This window comes from Cordyceps javanica, chromosome 3, assembly GCF_051103115.1.
Source record: "Cordyceps javanica chromosome 3, complete sequence".
In the NCBI taxonomy this organism is placed as follows: domain Eukaryota; kingdom Fungi; phylum Ascomycota; class Sordariomycetes; order Hypocreales; family Cordycipitaceae; genus Cordyceps; species Cordyceps javanica.
Window position 1 is genome coordinate 3,432,510 of NC_139297.1, and position 13,260 is coordinate 3,445,769.

Genomic DNA, 13,260 nt, shown 5'->3' on the forward strand with positions numbered 1-13,260 from the left:
CGAAATGGTTCCTGGTGGCTATAGCCCATCTACAACACTAGGAGATACGCTGAAAATTTCACAAGATAGTAATACTAAACCCATACAGTCAACCTTGAAACTAGCCCTGTACCTTGAAAGATCTTCCAGTCGCGGTTTTGCGTTCGCGCTCTTCGTTCTCGGGTCGTGCGCGCCGAAGCACTGCTTATCGTTAGTTCCATGACGGGCAGAGTAGCTTCAAGACGAAAATTAAGAAACCAACCTTGGAGGAAATCAGCGGTCCGCTTGCGCATGCGCGAGTGGATGTAGGCCTTAGAAGCCTTGATATGGTAGTGGAAGTAGTCGCGGAATGTCTGAATGTGCGAGATAACCTGCTCCATTCTCTGAGGGGTGAGATGCATAGGGAAAAGAACTACGAATGTCAGCTTCCTCATCACCGAGCAAAGAAAGATAAAGCCCACCAAAAGTAACGTAGCCAATCTCGCCAGTGCCGGTGCTCTTGACGCCAGGTACACCCTGCAGTTCCAGCGGTGGGTCGGTGCGGAACAAGACCTGTGGTGCATTCTGAATTGCACGTCTGCGCGCGTCCACAAATTCTTGAATAAAGACTTTGCCGAATACTCTATCCGTTTCTTCCCGGAATACTGTGCTGAAGATGACTGTGACGTGGTCGTGCGCAGCTTTGACATAAATTGCCTCCTCTTCGCGGTAGTGAATAGCCTTGACCTGGCCGCCGTTTTGAATGTCCTGCGGCGCCTCCTCCGATGTGAATTTCGCAGCTTCTTCCTTGAGCTTGTAGTGTTCTTCGTAGGCCTGCTCAAGCGGCGCAGCCATAGCATTCCGCTTTAGTAAGGCAAACTTGAGGGCCAGCGCATCGCGTTCCTCTGACACAATTGTAAGCACTATAATCACAGACAACACATAGTGGGGGAATTGGAGATATGACTAACCCTTTCCTTCCGGTAGGTTCTCCAAGTCGATCAAGACAGAAAAGTCATAGCCATTCTCAACAGGGCATATGTAGTCTCCGTACTCTCTTTGCAAAACTTGTTCAGCACCGTACTGAACAAGATCCGCAAAACATCTTATTTGAAGCGAAAGAAGGATCTTGGTTTTCGTCTCGGGAAGGGTCGAAATGTGAAATGTAACGCCGTCGAAGTCGGAGACTGTCTGGTCAATGGAGGCTGGCGGGGCTCTGTACATTGGTTAGAACGACCCAGTATGATATACCAAACGCTATCCTACCCAGAAAACCGCTCGGTCAAAACCGATTGAATAAGAACGTTCTGGTAGTCGAGAAGAAGCATCGTGGAGGTTTGCTGCTGCAATGCCGAAGTTCGTCGCCTGGAGGAGCTGTTAGCTGTTGACGTCTCCTAGTGGGGCAGGAGGGGAGACTCACACATCATCAACTACGAGCCACAGTGAGCCACGTGACGCAAGTGCAGGTGGCTCAGGAACTTATCGATAAACCAGAAAAAAAAATCCCACTTAGACGGTCGCAAGCCTAGTCGAACTTTTTGGTGATGATCTCTAGCCAAGACCAATTGCGGTCAAACAGTACTCAAAATGGTAAAATCGTACCTGTATGTAGGCCCGAAGTGTTTCTGCATGAATTTTACTGAAGAAAGCTTTAGGAAGTACGAACATGCCAAAGCCTTCGGCGTGGTTGCATCGAGCAGCTCGAACATCGTCTGGATTGCGAACGATCGGAACGGCGTAGGCGCTGGTCAAGCTGTTGTCGCAGCAAATGAGGAAGTCCTTTGCTGGGATATCAAGAAGGGCGAGCTGGTGAGCCGCTGGCGTGATGACAGATGCTCTGTTCCAGTTACCTGCATTGCGCAAAGCCAGACCGATAAGGACGTGTTTGCTGTCGGCTACGAGGACGGTAGCATTCGCCTCTGGGACAGCAAGATTTCTACCGTCATAGTGAGATTTAATGGCCATAAATCAGCAATTACCAGACTCGACTTCGACAAATCCGGAATTCGACTGGCAAGCGGATCGAAAGACACCGACGTTATCATATGGGACCTCGTCGCTGAAGTCGGCCAATTTAAACTGAGAGGACACAAGGATCAAATCACCGGCCTACGGTTTATCGAGCCGGATCATGAAGTTCATGATGAAGATGGATCCCGCGCGATGGTGCTAGATGGTGAAAAAAGCGCCGACGGCTTCATATTGACGACTGGTAAAGACTCGCTGCTCAAACTCTGGGATCTCTCCTCTCGACACTGTATAGAAACCCACATCTCCCAAACCAATGGTGAATGTTGGGCACTTGGGGTCTCACCCGCCTCTGAGGGATGCATCACGGCAGGAAATGATGGAGAGATGAAGGTCTGGTCTCTCGACATTGATGGCCTAGCTGCCAGTGCTGGCAAAGTCGACGTTGCTTCTACAAAATTCATTACCGACCGTGGAATATTGCATCGTCAGCATAAAGATCGCGCCGTGGAAGTCGAGTTTCACCCTAAGAAGGACTATTTCGCTGTTCACGGCTCAGACAAGGCTGTGGAGATCTGGCGCATGAGAACCGAAGCCGAAGTTAAGAAGGGGCTTGCGCGGAAACGACGCAGGCGTCGTGAGAAGCAAAAAGATCCCAAGCAGGATGAACAGGAGGCCGAAGAAGATGAAGCAGCTGTGGATGTGGCATCAGCAGACATATCCGACGTCTTTGTTCAATACGTTGTGGTTAGAACAGGAGGCAAGCTGCGCTCTGCTGCATGGGCTTTACCTAGTGGGCAAAAAGGACTTCACGTCCTGGTCGGCACCACGAACAACCAGTTGGAGTACTTCAATGTTCCCTCGAAAGAAAAGAGCGACAAGAAGCCAAAGCAAGATATTCCTGATTACACACGAGCACTCTCCATTGATCTTCCTGGACACCGGGCTGATATTAGAGCTCTCTCTCTGAGCTCTGATGATAAGATGCTGGCGACGGCTGCAAACGGATCTTTGAAAATATGGAATGTCAAAACACAGGCTTGCATTCGAACCTTTGAATGCGGGTACGCTCTGAGCTGCGCGTTCTTGCCTGGAGACAAGGTCGTTGTAGTTGGAACCAAGAGCGGTGAACTGCAACTCTTTGATGTAGCTTCGGCTGCTCTTCTCGATAGCGTTGACGCCCATGAAGGCGCGATCTGGTCATTGAACGTTCACCCAGATGGTCGTTCTGTGGTGTCTGGCAGTGCCGACAAGTCAGCTAAGTTCTGGGACTTCCGCATAGTCCAAGAAGAAGTTCTCGGTACTAAAAGAACAACCCCCAAACTGAAGCTTGTACATTCAAGAACGCTCAAGGTGTCAGATGACATTCTCTGCCTGAAGTTTTCGCCAGACGGAAAGTACCTTGCTGCGGCTCTTCTTGACAACACCGTCAAAGTATTCTTCGTCGACTCTCTCAAATTATATCTCAATCTCTACGGTCACAAGCTACCTGTACTCAGCATGGACATATCGTATGATAGCAAGCTGATTGTCACAAGTTCGGCCGACAAGAACATCCGCGTTTGGGGTCTGGACTTTGGCGATTGCCACAAGGCTTTGTTCGGCCATCAAGACAGTATTCTTCAAGTTGCATTTGTGCCTCATAACTCAGATAGCAACGGTCACCACTTTTTCAGCAGCAGTAAGGATCGAACGATTCGCTACTGGGATGGCGACAAATTCGAACAGATCCAGCGTCTCGATGGCCACCACGGAGAGGTCTGGGCTATAGCTGTAAGTCATAGTGGCAACTTCCTCGTCAGCGCGGGCCACGATAAGAGCATCCGTGTTTGGGATGAAACGGACGAGCAAATTTTCCTCGAAGAAGAGCGTGAAAAGGAGATAGAGGAATTGTACGAGAGCACTCTGACCACATCCCTTGAGCGCGACGAGGATGCTGCTGATGCCGACGGCGAGTTTGGCGCCGCCAGCAAACAAACTACAGAGACCTTGATGGCTGGAGAACGAATAGCTGAGGCGCTTGATTTGGGTATGGCTGACCTCAACCTCATGAAAGAGTATGAGCAAGCAAAGGAGATCAACCCCAACGCCGCTGCTCCTCAGCGACATATTGTATTCATGGCCCTTGGCAACATCACGGCGGAGACGTACGTCATGTCAGTGCTGCAAAAAATCAAGGCCGCCGCGCTGCACGACGCCTTGCTGGTGCTACCCTTTGCGTCAGTACCAATGCTCTTCACGTTCCTCAACATCTTCACCATGCGGTCGATGAATATCCCGCTCACCTGCCGCATCCTGTTCTTCATGCTCAAGACGCACCACAAGCAGATCGTGGCCAGCCGCGCCATGAAAACTATGCTCGACGGCATCCGCGCAAATCTGCGCGCGACGCTCAAGAAGCAAAAGGACGAGATGGGATTTAATCTGGCCGCCCTGAAGGTGGTGGGCATGCAGATCCGCGAGAACAGCATCAAGGACTACGTGGACGACACGTGGGAGGAGGAAAATCTGGAAAGAAGCGCCAAGAAGCGCGGATTTGTACATGTAGCATGAACAGGGCGTTTAGAAAGAAAATACTTCTTGTTTGGGACTGGAAATTATCAACTCGATTTTGAACAAACCGAAACCCCTGAATACAAATGTGATAGACAAGCCATCAGCGAGCTGATTGCAGACCACAGTAAGCATTTGCAGTAAGAATGTTGGTCGTGGTCCCTATTTCCCGTGCTTTGCCACCATTTGTTCAGTCTGAGTACTTGTAGTGCGAACTGCCAAGCATTGGCGATGGCCAAAGGATACCAGATCTCACAAAAAATTGATACAGTTTACTGAAGCACAGCACCATCGTTTACGTGTTTGCTGTGGTTCTACTTATCCTACCTACAACATCAGCGAGCTGGCCTCCTTGTCTCTCATCTAGGTACAGATATTCCTCGAGGCAAGTTCGAGCGTCGTCTAGAGATGAGGAAGACTGAGAGATTTCGTCTAGATATCCGGGTAGCATGGTCCTGAACCAATCATCGTCGGGTGATGGTTCAGTCAAGAGAAGGGCCGATGTCAAACACCAAAATCGCAACCCAGGATCGAATGTGTCCTCCCAGAATCTCGCCAGCATCAGCGCTGGCCGAAGCTGCGAAGCCAGAGTGGCGGCGCAAATGTGCGCCCCGCGATATAACATGTTGGCTTGCAGAAAGACCAGCGCAGCGACTCGTACGCAATTATCCACGGGCTCCAGACCAGTGTAGCATAGAAGCTCGTACATCAGCCGCTGGAGTTGGAAGAAGAGACTGCTTTGTACATCAAACGGCAGTGGCGCAAGCGCCCATGCTTGCTTGGCAAGATAGACGTACCGGACAATTTCTTGTATGGAATTCGTCACTTGAGGATTCAAGTTCATAGCCAGCAGCTTGCGACCCAGAGCAACCGTCGTGGGGTCGAAATCAGCAATCGGCAAATTATACTCTGCAGGCAGGCTGCTGATAGCAATCAAGGGTGTTGTCCATTCCCAACAAGCCAGGTACTTGTCAACGAGAATGGCACTCTCAAGGACATAGGGATCAAAGGCTCCCCATCCACCAGAGTTATTGACCAGTTCCAAAAGAGCCTGCAGATGCATTCGCGAGGTGGGTGCCAGCTGTTTCGGCTGCATACTCCAGGGCGAAGCGTTAGTACCGGCGCTTCGATTTCGCATAAGAGGCATGACTTTCCATAGCTCGCTGATGGCGAGACTGTAGATAGACAAGGCGAGCTGTGAGTCCGACTCGCTTCGAGGATTCGTCGATGAAGTTGGAGGGGATACGATGCGCCTGCGGACCGCCTGGATGGCCTGTGCCGTGAAGTGTTCTGCAGGCTTGAACGCGTCGGAAACACCCCCCATCCAGCCAAGAAGGTTTGCTCCGTAGGCTAGAGTCGAATACATGAGGGCCTTGTCTTGGATGCAGCCCCGTAGTCTGTTGGCGAGGGCCGCATCGTGCCTCATGGGCAGTGACCGGCGCTGCATCCCGCCCGGCGCGAAGGCCTCAGCAAAGAAGGTAGTTTTCGTGCTCTGCCCTGCAACAAATCCCATTACCACATGGTGGTAGTGCGAGATATCACTACCTGCTATCGTGCAATTGAACGGATCCGAGCCGTTGCGCGACGGACATTGGGTAAGAGCCTGGTTTCCTAGCATTCGCGCAACTTGTCGACGATGGGATCCAGTCGCTTGAGACGAAGCCATCATCGGGAAGCAATGCTCATCCGATGATCTAGCCTGTATCGATCGCGCCTTCGCCTTCCTTGAGGCTGCGCCGCTCTGTGAGTTGACAACATGGGTGGTGACTGTCCACGGTTGATGGGCCGCCACCGCCGCCGTGCTCTCCCGTGACCGACGGGCTTGCTGGGAGTGGCTCTGAACATGTATCCTCTCGGCACCTTCGGCGCGGGAGAGGACCCGAGATGACTGCGTCTTGTTGACGAACAGAAACGTCTTGGGCGCTGGCTCCATCGCCACAGCCGGCCCCGGCCTAAAAATATATCCGCTGTCGGGGCAAATTTGTCGTCACTGAGACTTTGTGCCTCGAGGGCTCTCTAGAGTTTGGTGAAAGATAGACTACCATATTCGGTCAGATCCGATTTTTGCCATATTGTAAATACAAGGTGAGAGGCGTGAAGCGGACGGGTCCGTCACCGTCGGCGGAACTCAATCAGAGGCTGTGCAATTTTCTATGCACCCACAGGGCTACAATATTGCAGAGAGTCCCAAAGTTCCTCCGAGCCTAAAGGCAACTTTACCTCTTTGGGTATCCTATATTTCTCAACCGGGCAAGCGCCGTCAGCAGAGCAACACAGCCTTATTGATGCACTAATCAAGGCCACTGGAGCTAGGAGCTGGCAGAGTATGAGTTCGTTGGAATCTGGTCATGGAGGCGGCAGCGAGGTGATAGTAGTAGCCTATGAAGTAGGGGTACATTGTCGAGTCGTTGGAAAGAATATAAAAGGACCCTTTGCCGACACGAGAAGTTGAGTTTCAAAATCACATCGCTTGCCTCATCCTCTCAGCTCTCTCGCAAACAATAAGAAACAATAAGAACAACAGGAACCAGAAGAAAGAAGAGTCAGAAGATAACAATGAAAGTGCGCTCATTCAACCTGGCCGTCGCTGCGGCCACTTTCAGCTCCAGAGCCCTCGCCATGCCGACCTCGGGAAGCTCACTCCCTGTCGTCGATCTGGGATATGTACGCCGATTGAACCTTTGTTAAACATGCCGGCCTCACACAGCTAAACCACCACGCTTCTGTCTAGGAACTCCACCAAGCACTATCATACAATGAGACGTCCGAAATTTACACCTTTTCCAACATTCGGTATGCGCAGTCACCCACGGGAAACCTTCGATTCCGCGCGCCGTCCTACCCGCTCGCGGACCGCAGCACCGTCCGCAACGGCTCCGAGCCCAGGACGTGCCCGCAGGGAATCCCCGCCTGGCAATCCAAAGCCTTTGTCCCGATTGACGAGTTCTCGACCCGCGGCGCGCCATTCAACCTCTCGGCCTGGGAGCGGGCCATCGAGGACGCGCCGGCGCTGCCCATCGACACGACCCAGGGGACGACCGAGGACTGCCTCTTCCTGGACGTCCACGTCCCGAAGAAGATCTGGGAGAGAGCCCAGCGACAGCCAGAGGGTGGCTTCCACGGCGTCCCGGTGCTGGTCTGGGTCCATGGTGGCGGCTTCGTGCTCGGGTCCAAGACTGGCTTCCCCCAGCCAACGTACAACCCTGATCTGATTATGCAAAAGGGCCAGCAGTACAGCAAAGACGGCTTCATCTTTGTGGCTCTCAACTACCGACTCGGCGCTTTCGGCTTCCTGTCCGGCCCGGCCGTCCTCCAAGACGGCGACCAAAACGCCGGTCTCCTGGACCAGCGCTTCGCCTTTGAGTGGGTGCAGCGAAACATCCACCTCTTCGGCGGCGCGCCCGACCGCGTCACGGCGATGGGCGAGTCTGGGGGCGGTGGCTCCATTCTTGCTCTCATGGTCGGTCCCGGTGTCAAGGCGCCCTTCTCCCAAGTCATCGCCCAGTCCCCGGCCATGAACCCCACGATCGTGGCCCCGGCTGGTGCCTTTGACGAGTTTCTGACGCGCCTCAATGTCTCCTCGCTGGCGGAAGCTCGTAAATTGGACTCCACTGCGGTTATCCGTGCCAACTCGGAGCAAATCGGCGGCGCACCACCGACGTCGTACGTGTTTGGCATGGTCAAGGATGCCAAGTCCATGCCGGCGCACTTGGACGTCTTGCTTCGCAGGGGCGACTTTGATAAAGCTGTCAGGGTCCTCAGCGCTGTCGACACTCTGGAAGGAGGCTTCTTCTTCGACCCCGCTGCGAAGACCGACGATGCAGTTCGCAAGGTGATCGCCACCACCATGCCTGGCATGAGTACGAGCCAGCTGGATGAGCTTTCCAACCAAATCTACCCTTCTTTATTCGATGGATCTCAGGGCTATATGGATCAGAGCTCTCGCCAAATGACCATCAACGGCGACGCGTACTTTTACTGCAACTTTCTCGCTGTGAACGAGGCGTCCAACGGCGCTGCCCATGCTTGTACGTTGAAGACTGCGATTTGAAATCTTGAGAGACACGCGGCTGACACACCAGAAACATAGACGAGTTTGCCGTGACCCCGGGCGTGCACACGCAAGATCTCGCGTATACCTTTGACGACCCCTATTCCCCCCCTGCGCTCGCCCAGGCCCGCGAGACTCTGGTATCCGCCATTACCAGCTTTGCAGTATATGGCCGCCCAGACCTCGTCGTCGATGGGAACAAGACGCACTTTCCGAGCTGGGGTGCAAACAAGCAGCAAGTCACCATTGGCGACAAAGGAAGTGCCGTCACCCGCAGTACTGTCAGCGAGAAGCGCTGTGCTTGGTGGAGAGCCCTCCATGAGAGCATGTGAACCAGGTGGTAGGACGAGAAAACTAGAGACCATAACATAATATTAGGCTTGCTCATGAGTTTCTTTTTTTGATCTTTTTTTTTTCAATTTGCCGACCTTTTGCCCGTTTACATTATACTTTTGCTATCATCACAGTTCAAATAGCTACTGTTCCTGCCGAAAGTGCTAATGGGAGCCCCTGCAGTTGACCGTTGTGTAGTGCGCTCGATCGACAATTGGTCAAGCGTATGACAAGCCTGTGTACTGGGGGAACAACCATCCTGCAAAGGCTATTATGCAGGATGTATGTGGACCCAATACCGAATTGAATCGTAGGAGTGCTCTTCTGACCTCTAATCAGCCTCGTTTCTGGGAGCAATTTTGATGGCGCATAGAAAGTTGCAGGTTATCGCTCAACCATTCTGGGGCTCGCTCCCGGGCTCGCTCCCGGACTCATAGCTACCGGGTTGCTGCGCGGTGCAAATTTGGCGACATATAGTTCAACATGGCCAACGCAAGCGGGTATACAGCTCTAGTAGGAGGGAACGCCTTCTAGTAGACTAGGAGGCATGTTGAAATAGATATTGCCAATTACCGCCGCTGCTGTGGTGCCCACCTTTTGTACCGCGCAGCAACGCGACAGGCGCTGTACAGCGTGTGGTTAATGGGTCACGATTCACGTGATGCACCCGCAAACGCCTCTGAAGCTTGACGTCCTTTGGGCTACCCTTGCGGCATTGTCGGAGGAGCCTCATGCCCTTATAATTTACACCAAAACGCAAGCCATTTAACAAGGAGAGAAAACCTTTCCGCCGAGGAAGCCCAATCGCCGTAACTACCCTTTACATACAAAGGCACGCGAATATCGACCTTTGCTTCTTCGCTACCCGCAATCCGTCACCCACTCGATCTCACCCCACCATGCTCTTCTTCAGGTGAGTTTTTGTTCGGCTACTTCTCGATGCAACGGGCTCGACGGACAAAAGTCCTCGACCCGTCTGCACGAGGCATGGCTCCTGCGAAACTCGGGTGGCCCGGCTACTGTTCCGCTGACGCGAGCGGGCAACAGCTTCTTCAAGACGCTCATCGACCAAGAGGTCACTGTAGAGCTCAAGAACGATATCCAGCTCCGGGGTACGTTGAAGAGCGTGGACCAGTACCTCAACATCAAGCTTGACGACATCTCCGTTATTGAGGAGCTCAAGTACCCTCACCTGGTATGTCTTACCCTCCGCGCTGGCCGGCCGCTGCCCGTTCGGGCGTTGCCCGGATCTCATAAGCCCTCATTGGCTGTATTCATTTGTACTCACCATTTCGTCGCAGAGCTCCGTCAAGAACGTCTTTATTCGAGGATCCGTTGTCCGTTACGTCCACCTCCCTGCTTCTTCAGTAGACACCCAACTGCTAGAGGACGCGACTCGCAGAGGTAAGGGTCCCTTTGAGCATCCCAATTTTGGCCCCCTGCAAGCCGCTAACGCGACACAGAGGCTGCCACACAGCAAGCAAAGGCCAAATAATGTAAACCACGAGGCAAACGAAATTCAGGGCTTTCTTTAACCAAACTGTTGCTGCAGTTAATGAGCATGGCGGCTGTCTGTTCGAAACAGCGCCCGATAATGTATTTCATGACAGACTTGTATGCTGTGCTATGATGGGTTCGTTAGGCGTTACAAAAAGGTATATACACATTGGAATACAAAAAATTTATGCCAAAAAACGCCGTATATCATCCCTGCTAGGAGGTGCCGGCGCGATGAGCTTCAATCGAGCCAAAATCATTACATCACCACCAAGCACCACCGCCATTGCTAGATTTTCCATCCCACAGCGCCACTTTGAGGTTGTCAGGGTCATCGCCACCTTCTACTAGTGGTTGAATCAGACCACACTTGCGTCTCTCAGTCAGCCACCTATCGATCCACGCCTTCATTCTCTTTCTTGATTGCTCGCTCCCGACGTTTACCGTGGGAATGACCTTCTCAATTCGCAAACTCATCAGAAACAGAGCCAGCTCCCGGAAGCTGCTGTGCTCCGAATAAGGAACACCAAAGCACATGGCTTCCTTTGTGCTGCCTCGTTGGGGTACAAAGTCGGCAGCGCCGAAGCGCGTTCTCCAACCCTTGCCGTGAAGGAGCTGATGTGTCGGAATCGTGGACGGGGCCGTGTTCGCTCCCACGCTCTTGCTATCTGTGGGACGAAAGTTCCAGCCCGATGGACGGAATCCTACAATCCGGCTAAAGTGTGGCTTGTAGCTGCTGAGATAGTCCTGCAATGTCTCGGCGCGGATCTCCATGAGCATTTGCATGTGGACTTGTGCCTCGATGGGGTTGGATGTCAGAAGCGCTGATAGTTCTGGATCTCCCAGCTGCTTGCAAATCTTTATTTTTGATGGCGAGGCAAAAATCTTAGTGCGCAAGGCCTTGGCGATGGCAACGCATATACGCTCCTTTCCGATGGAGTATGTTCCGCATATAATAAGCACGCGTTGGCCGAGCTTCTTTTTCATTTCAGGTTTCTCCGACTCTATTGTCGGTGGACTGTGGAAATATTTGCTGACAGTCTTGCCGGCCTCCTTTTTCGCCGAATCCCAGATGTCGTCCTTGCAGTTCGGATCTGGTGAGATCTTAACAACCAGATCAGCACATGCCTGTATGACATCGTTCTGCGGAGGGAAAGAGTATCGAGGGTTGAGATACGTGGTGTCGAGATAGCAGATGTCAATCTTTTGCCGTTTGAGCTTGCTAGATATAGGATCTGTGACATCAGGTCGAAGAAGGGGGTGTTGGACATGATCTGGGCATGCTCTGAAGTCGCCGCAGTGAAGTATTCGCTTCAAGCTCTTGTTGTGCCTCTCGCCCACCATCTTTTCAAACACGAACAGGGAACTCCCGGGGCAGTGATTTGCCGGGATCATGGTAACCTTTGCACCATCTGTCCCGGGAATGTCGTACTCCCTGTCAAATTCCAGCTCTACAACCCATTTTGCTGCGGTACGCAGCTGGTTTCTCACTAGACTTCCAGTGACCTTGCTGCAGTATATCGGGCCATGCATCCAGTTCGCAGTTAGACCAATGTAGTGGTCGCTGTGGAAATGACTGAGAAAGTATGCTTTGCAGCCTTCTACAGCTCCGTAGCGAAAAGCATCGACACAGATGGAAAAGCCTGGCATGATCTTGTAGAATGGACATGTTCTCATGTAGGCAGGTCTACCCCTTGATGCAGTCTCGGCAGCCGCTGCTGCCGACCAAGCCGTATCCTCAGCATTGCTTGACATTAGTTGAGAGAATGCCGACTTGGACCCAGTTTGTTTCCCAGCCAGGTCAAAGGGATTGGCTTGTCCAGGGCGGGGGATAGCGGCTCGCATGAAGCGTTTACCAACCTCGGCGGCCGGCACCTCTTCAACCTTTGTGGGAGATGGTGGCTGTTCAACAGATTTCGGCAGCGGACATGGATTGCCATCCAGACAAGCGTTGACGTGCCTGGATGCCTCGTCCTCGGATACAGCCGCTAAGCTGACTGAGCAAATCGGACAAGACTGTGCCGCGCCATCTTCCTGGAACGGGTCCTCTCCAAAGGTCTCATTGAACAGAGTCATGTCCCCCGACTCTTCAGCTTCTAGGCGAGCTTGCTCTCTCATGAAGCGCCACTCACGCATTTCGTCGCCTTCGAATGTGTCCATATCTGTGTCGTCCATGTCTTCAAACTCGTCGGTGATACTGAACTTGCCACTAGTGGCTTCATGTTTGAGGCTCGGGGGCTCTTTTATGGATTCCTTGTCCGCCTCGGCATCGTGGTTTTCGCTGGCGACAGGCTTAATCCTGGTTAATGTATGTTTATCGCCGGCCCCTTCCTCCTCCAGACCAGCCGTTGCATCGGGAGAGTTTCTAGGAGAGAGACTATTCTTTTCGTGCTCTTGTTCGTCCTCGTCCTCGGAGTCCAGGATGAATGGTGTTGCAACTTTCCTGACCTTCGCTGGCTGCGTAGCTGAAGACTGGGTGAGCTTTGCTGGCGCAACTAAAACAGGTACGTGTGCACCTTCGCTGACTCTCCGCCTCTTATTTGGAGACTCAGTTTCGCCGATGCCGACATCATCATTATGACTATACAAATCTTGACTGGCGCCGTTCTCGGTGGCGGCAGCGACTGTGGGGGTGGGCTCAGATTCTGTAATGGTGCCGACGAACAAGGAACCTTCTTGCTTTTCCGTCTTTTGAAAGAATTTGAGAATGCTCCCGTTTGGCTTTGCTGGTTTCTTGTTCGTTTGGAATGTCGAGCTTGGCTTTCGGGGAGTGACCGCTCGATTACGATTTGCCAGGGCTACCATTGTGTGGCGAACGCTCGGATTTGACGGAGGGGCATCGATGGAAGTATATATACGAGCAGCGGCCTTCAATCGGCGACTGGAAGTGAAAACAGCAT

General features: G+C 52.6%; 6 protein-coding genes across 6 annotated transcripts; 3 read left to right on the plus strand and 3 right to left on the minus strand.

The window, feature by feature from the left end:
* Positions 1-100: 100 nt before the first annotated feature.
* V2A60_005229 (Arp2/3 complex, 34 kd subunit p34-Arc-domain-containing protein) lies at positions 101-1,286 on the minus strand (the record flags this gene model as incomplete). The annotated part of the gene is made up of 5 exons (XM_083256541.1): positions 101-180; positions 242-391; positions 441-863; positions 930-1,174; positions 1,225-1,286. 5 exons carry the CDS (start codon positions 1,284-1,286, stop codon positions 101-103), a joined length of 960 nt encoding a protein of 319 aa, XP_083112667.1.
* A 259-nt stretch (positions 1,287-1,545) lies between these two features.
* V2A60_005230 (snoRNA-binding rRNA-processing protein DIP2) lies at positions 1,546-4,479 on the plus strand (the record flags this gene model as incomplete). The annotated part of the gene is made up of 2 exons (XM_083256542.1): positions 1,546-1,562; positions 1,614-4,479. The coding sequence occupies 2 exons, from the start codon at positions 1,546-1,548 to the stop codon at positions 4,477-4,479; spliced, it is 2,883 nt and encodes a 960-aa protein (XP_083112668.1).
* Positions 4,480-4,774: 295 nt separating this feature from the next.
* On the minus strand, positions 4,775-6,412 carry V2A60_005231 (uncharacterized protein; the record flags this gene model as incomplete). Its single annotated transcript, XM_083256543.1, has 1 exon — positions 4,775-6,412. The coding sequence occupies one exon, from the start codon at positions 6,410-6,412 to the stop codon at positions 4,775-4,777; it is 1,638 nt and encodes a 545-aa protein (XP_083112669.1).
* A 623-nt stretch (positions 6,413-7,035) lies between these two features.
* V2A60_005232 (Alpha/Beta hydrolase protein) lies at positions 7,036-8,862 on the plus strand (the record flags this gene model as incomplete). Its single annotated transcript, XM_083256544.1, has 3 exons — positions 7,036-7,143; positions 7,211-8,507; positions 8,570-8,862. The coding sequence occupies 3 exons, from the start codon at positions 7,036-7,038 to the stop codon at positions 8,860-8,862; spliced, it is 1,698 nt and encodes a 565-aa protein (XP_083112670.1).
* Positions 8,863-9,762: 900 nt separating this feature from the next.
* Positions 9,763-10,358, plus strand: V2A60_005233 (Sm-like protein LSM2; the record flags this gene model as incomplete). The annotated part of the gene is made up of 4 exons (XM_083256545.1): positions 9,763-9,776; positions 9,911-10,058; positions 10,165-10,267; positions 10,327-10,358. 4 exons carry the CDS (start codon positions 9,763-9,765, stop codon positions 10,356-10,358), a joined length of 297 nt encoding a protein of 98 aa, XP_083112671.1.
* A 266-nt stretch (positions 10,359-10,624) lies between these two features.
* On the minus strand, positions 10,625-13,165 carry V2A60_005234 (DNA repair metallo-beta-lactamase-domain-containing protein; the record flags this gene model as incomplete). The annotated part of the gene is made up of 1 exon (XM_083256546.1): positions 10,625-13,165. One exon carries the CDS (start codon positions 13,163-13,165, stop codon positions 10,625-10,627), a length of 2,541 nt encoding a protein of 846 aa, XP_083112672.1.
* Between the last annotated feature and the right edge of the window lie 95 nt (positions 13,166-13,260).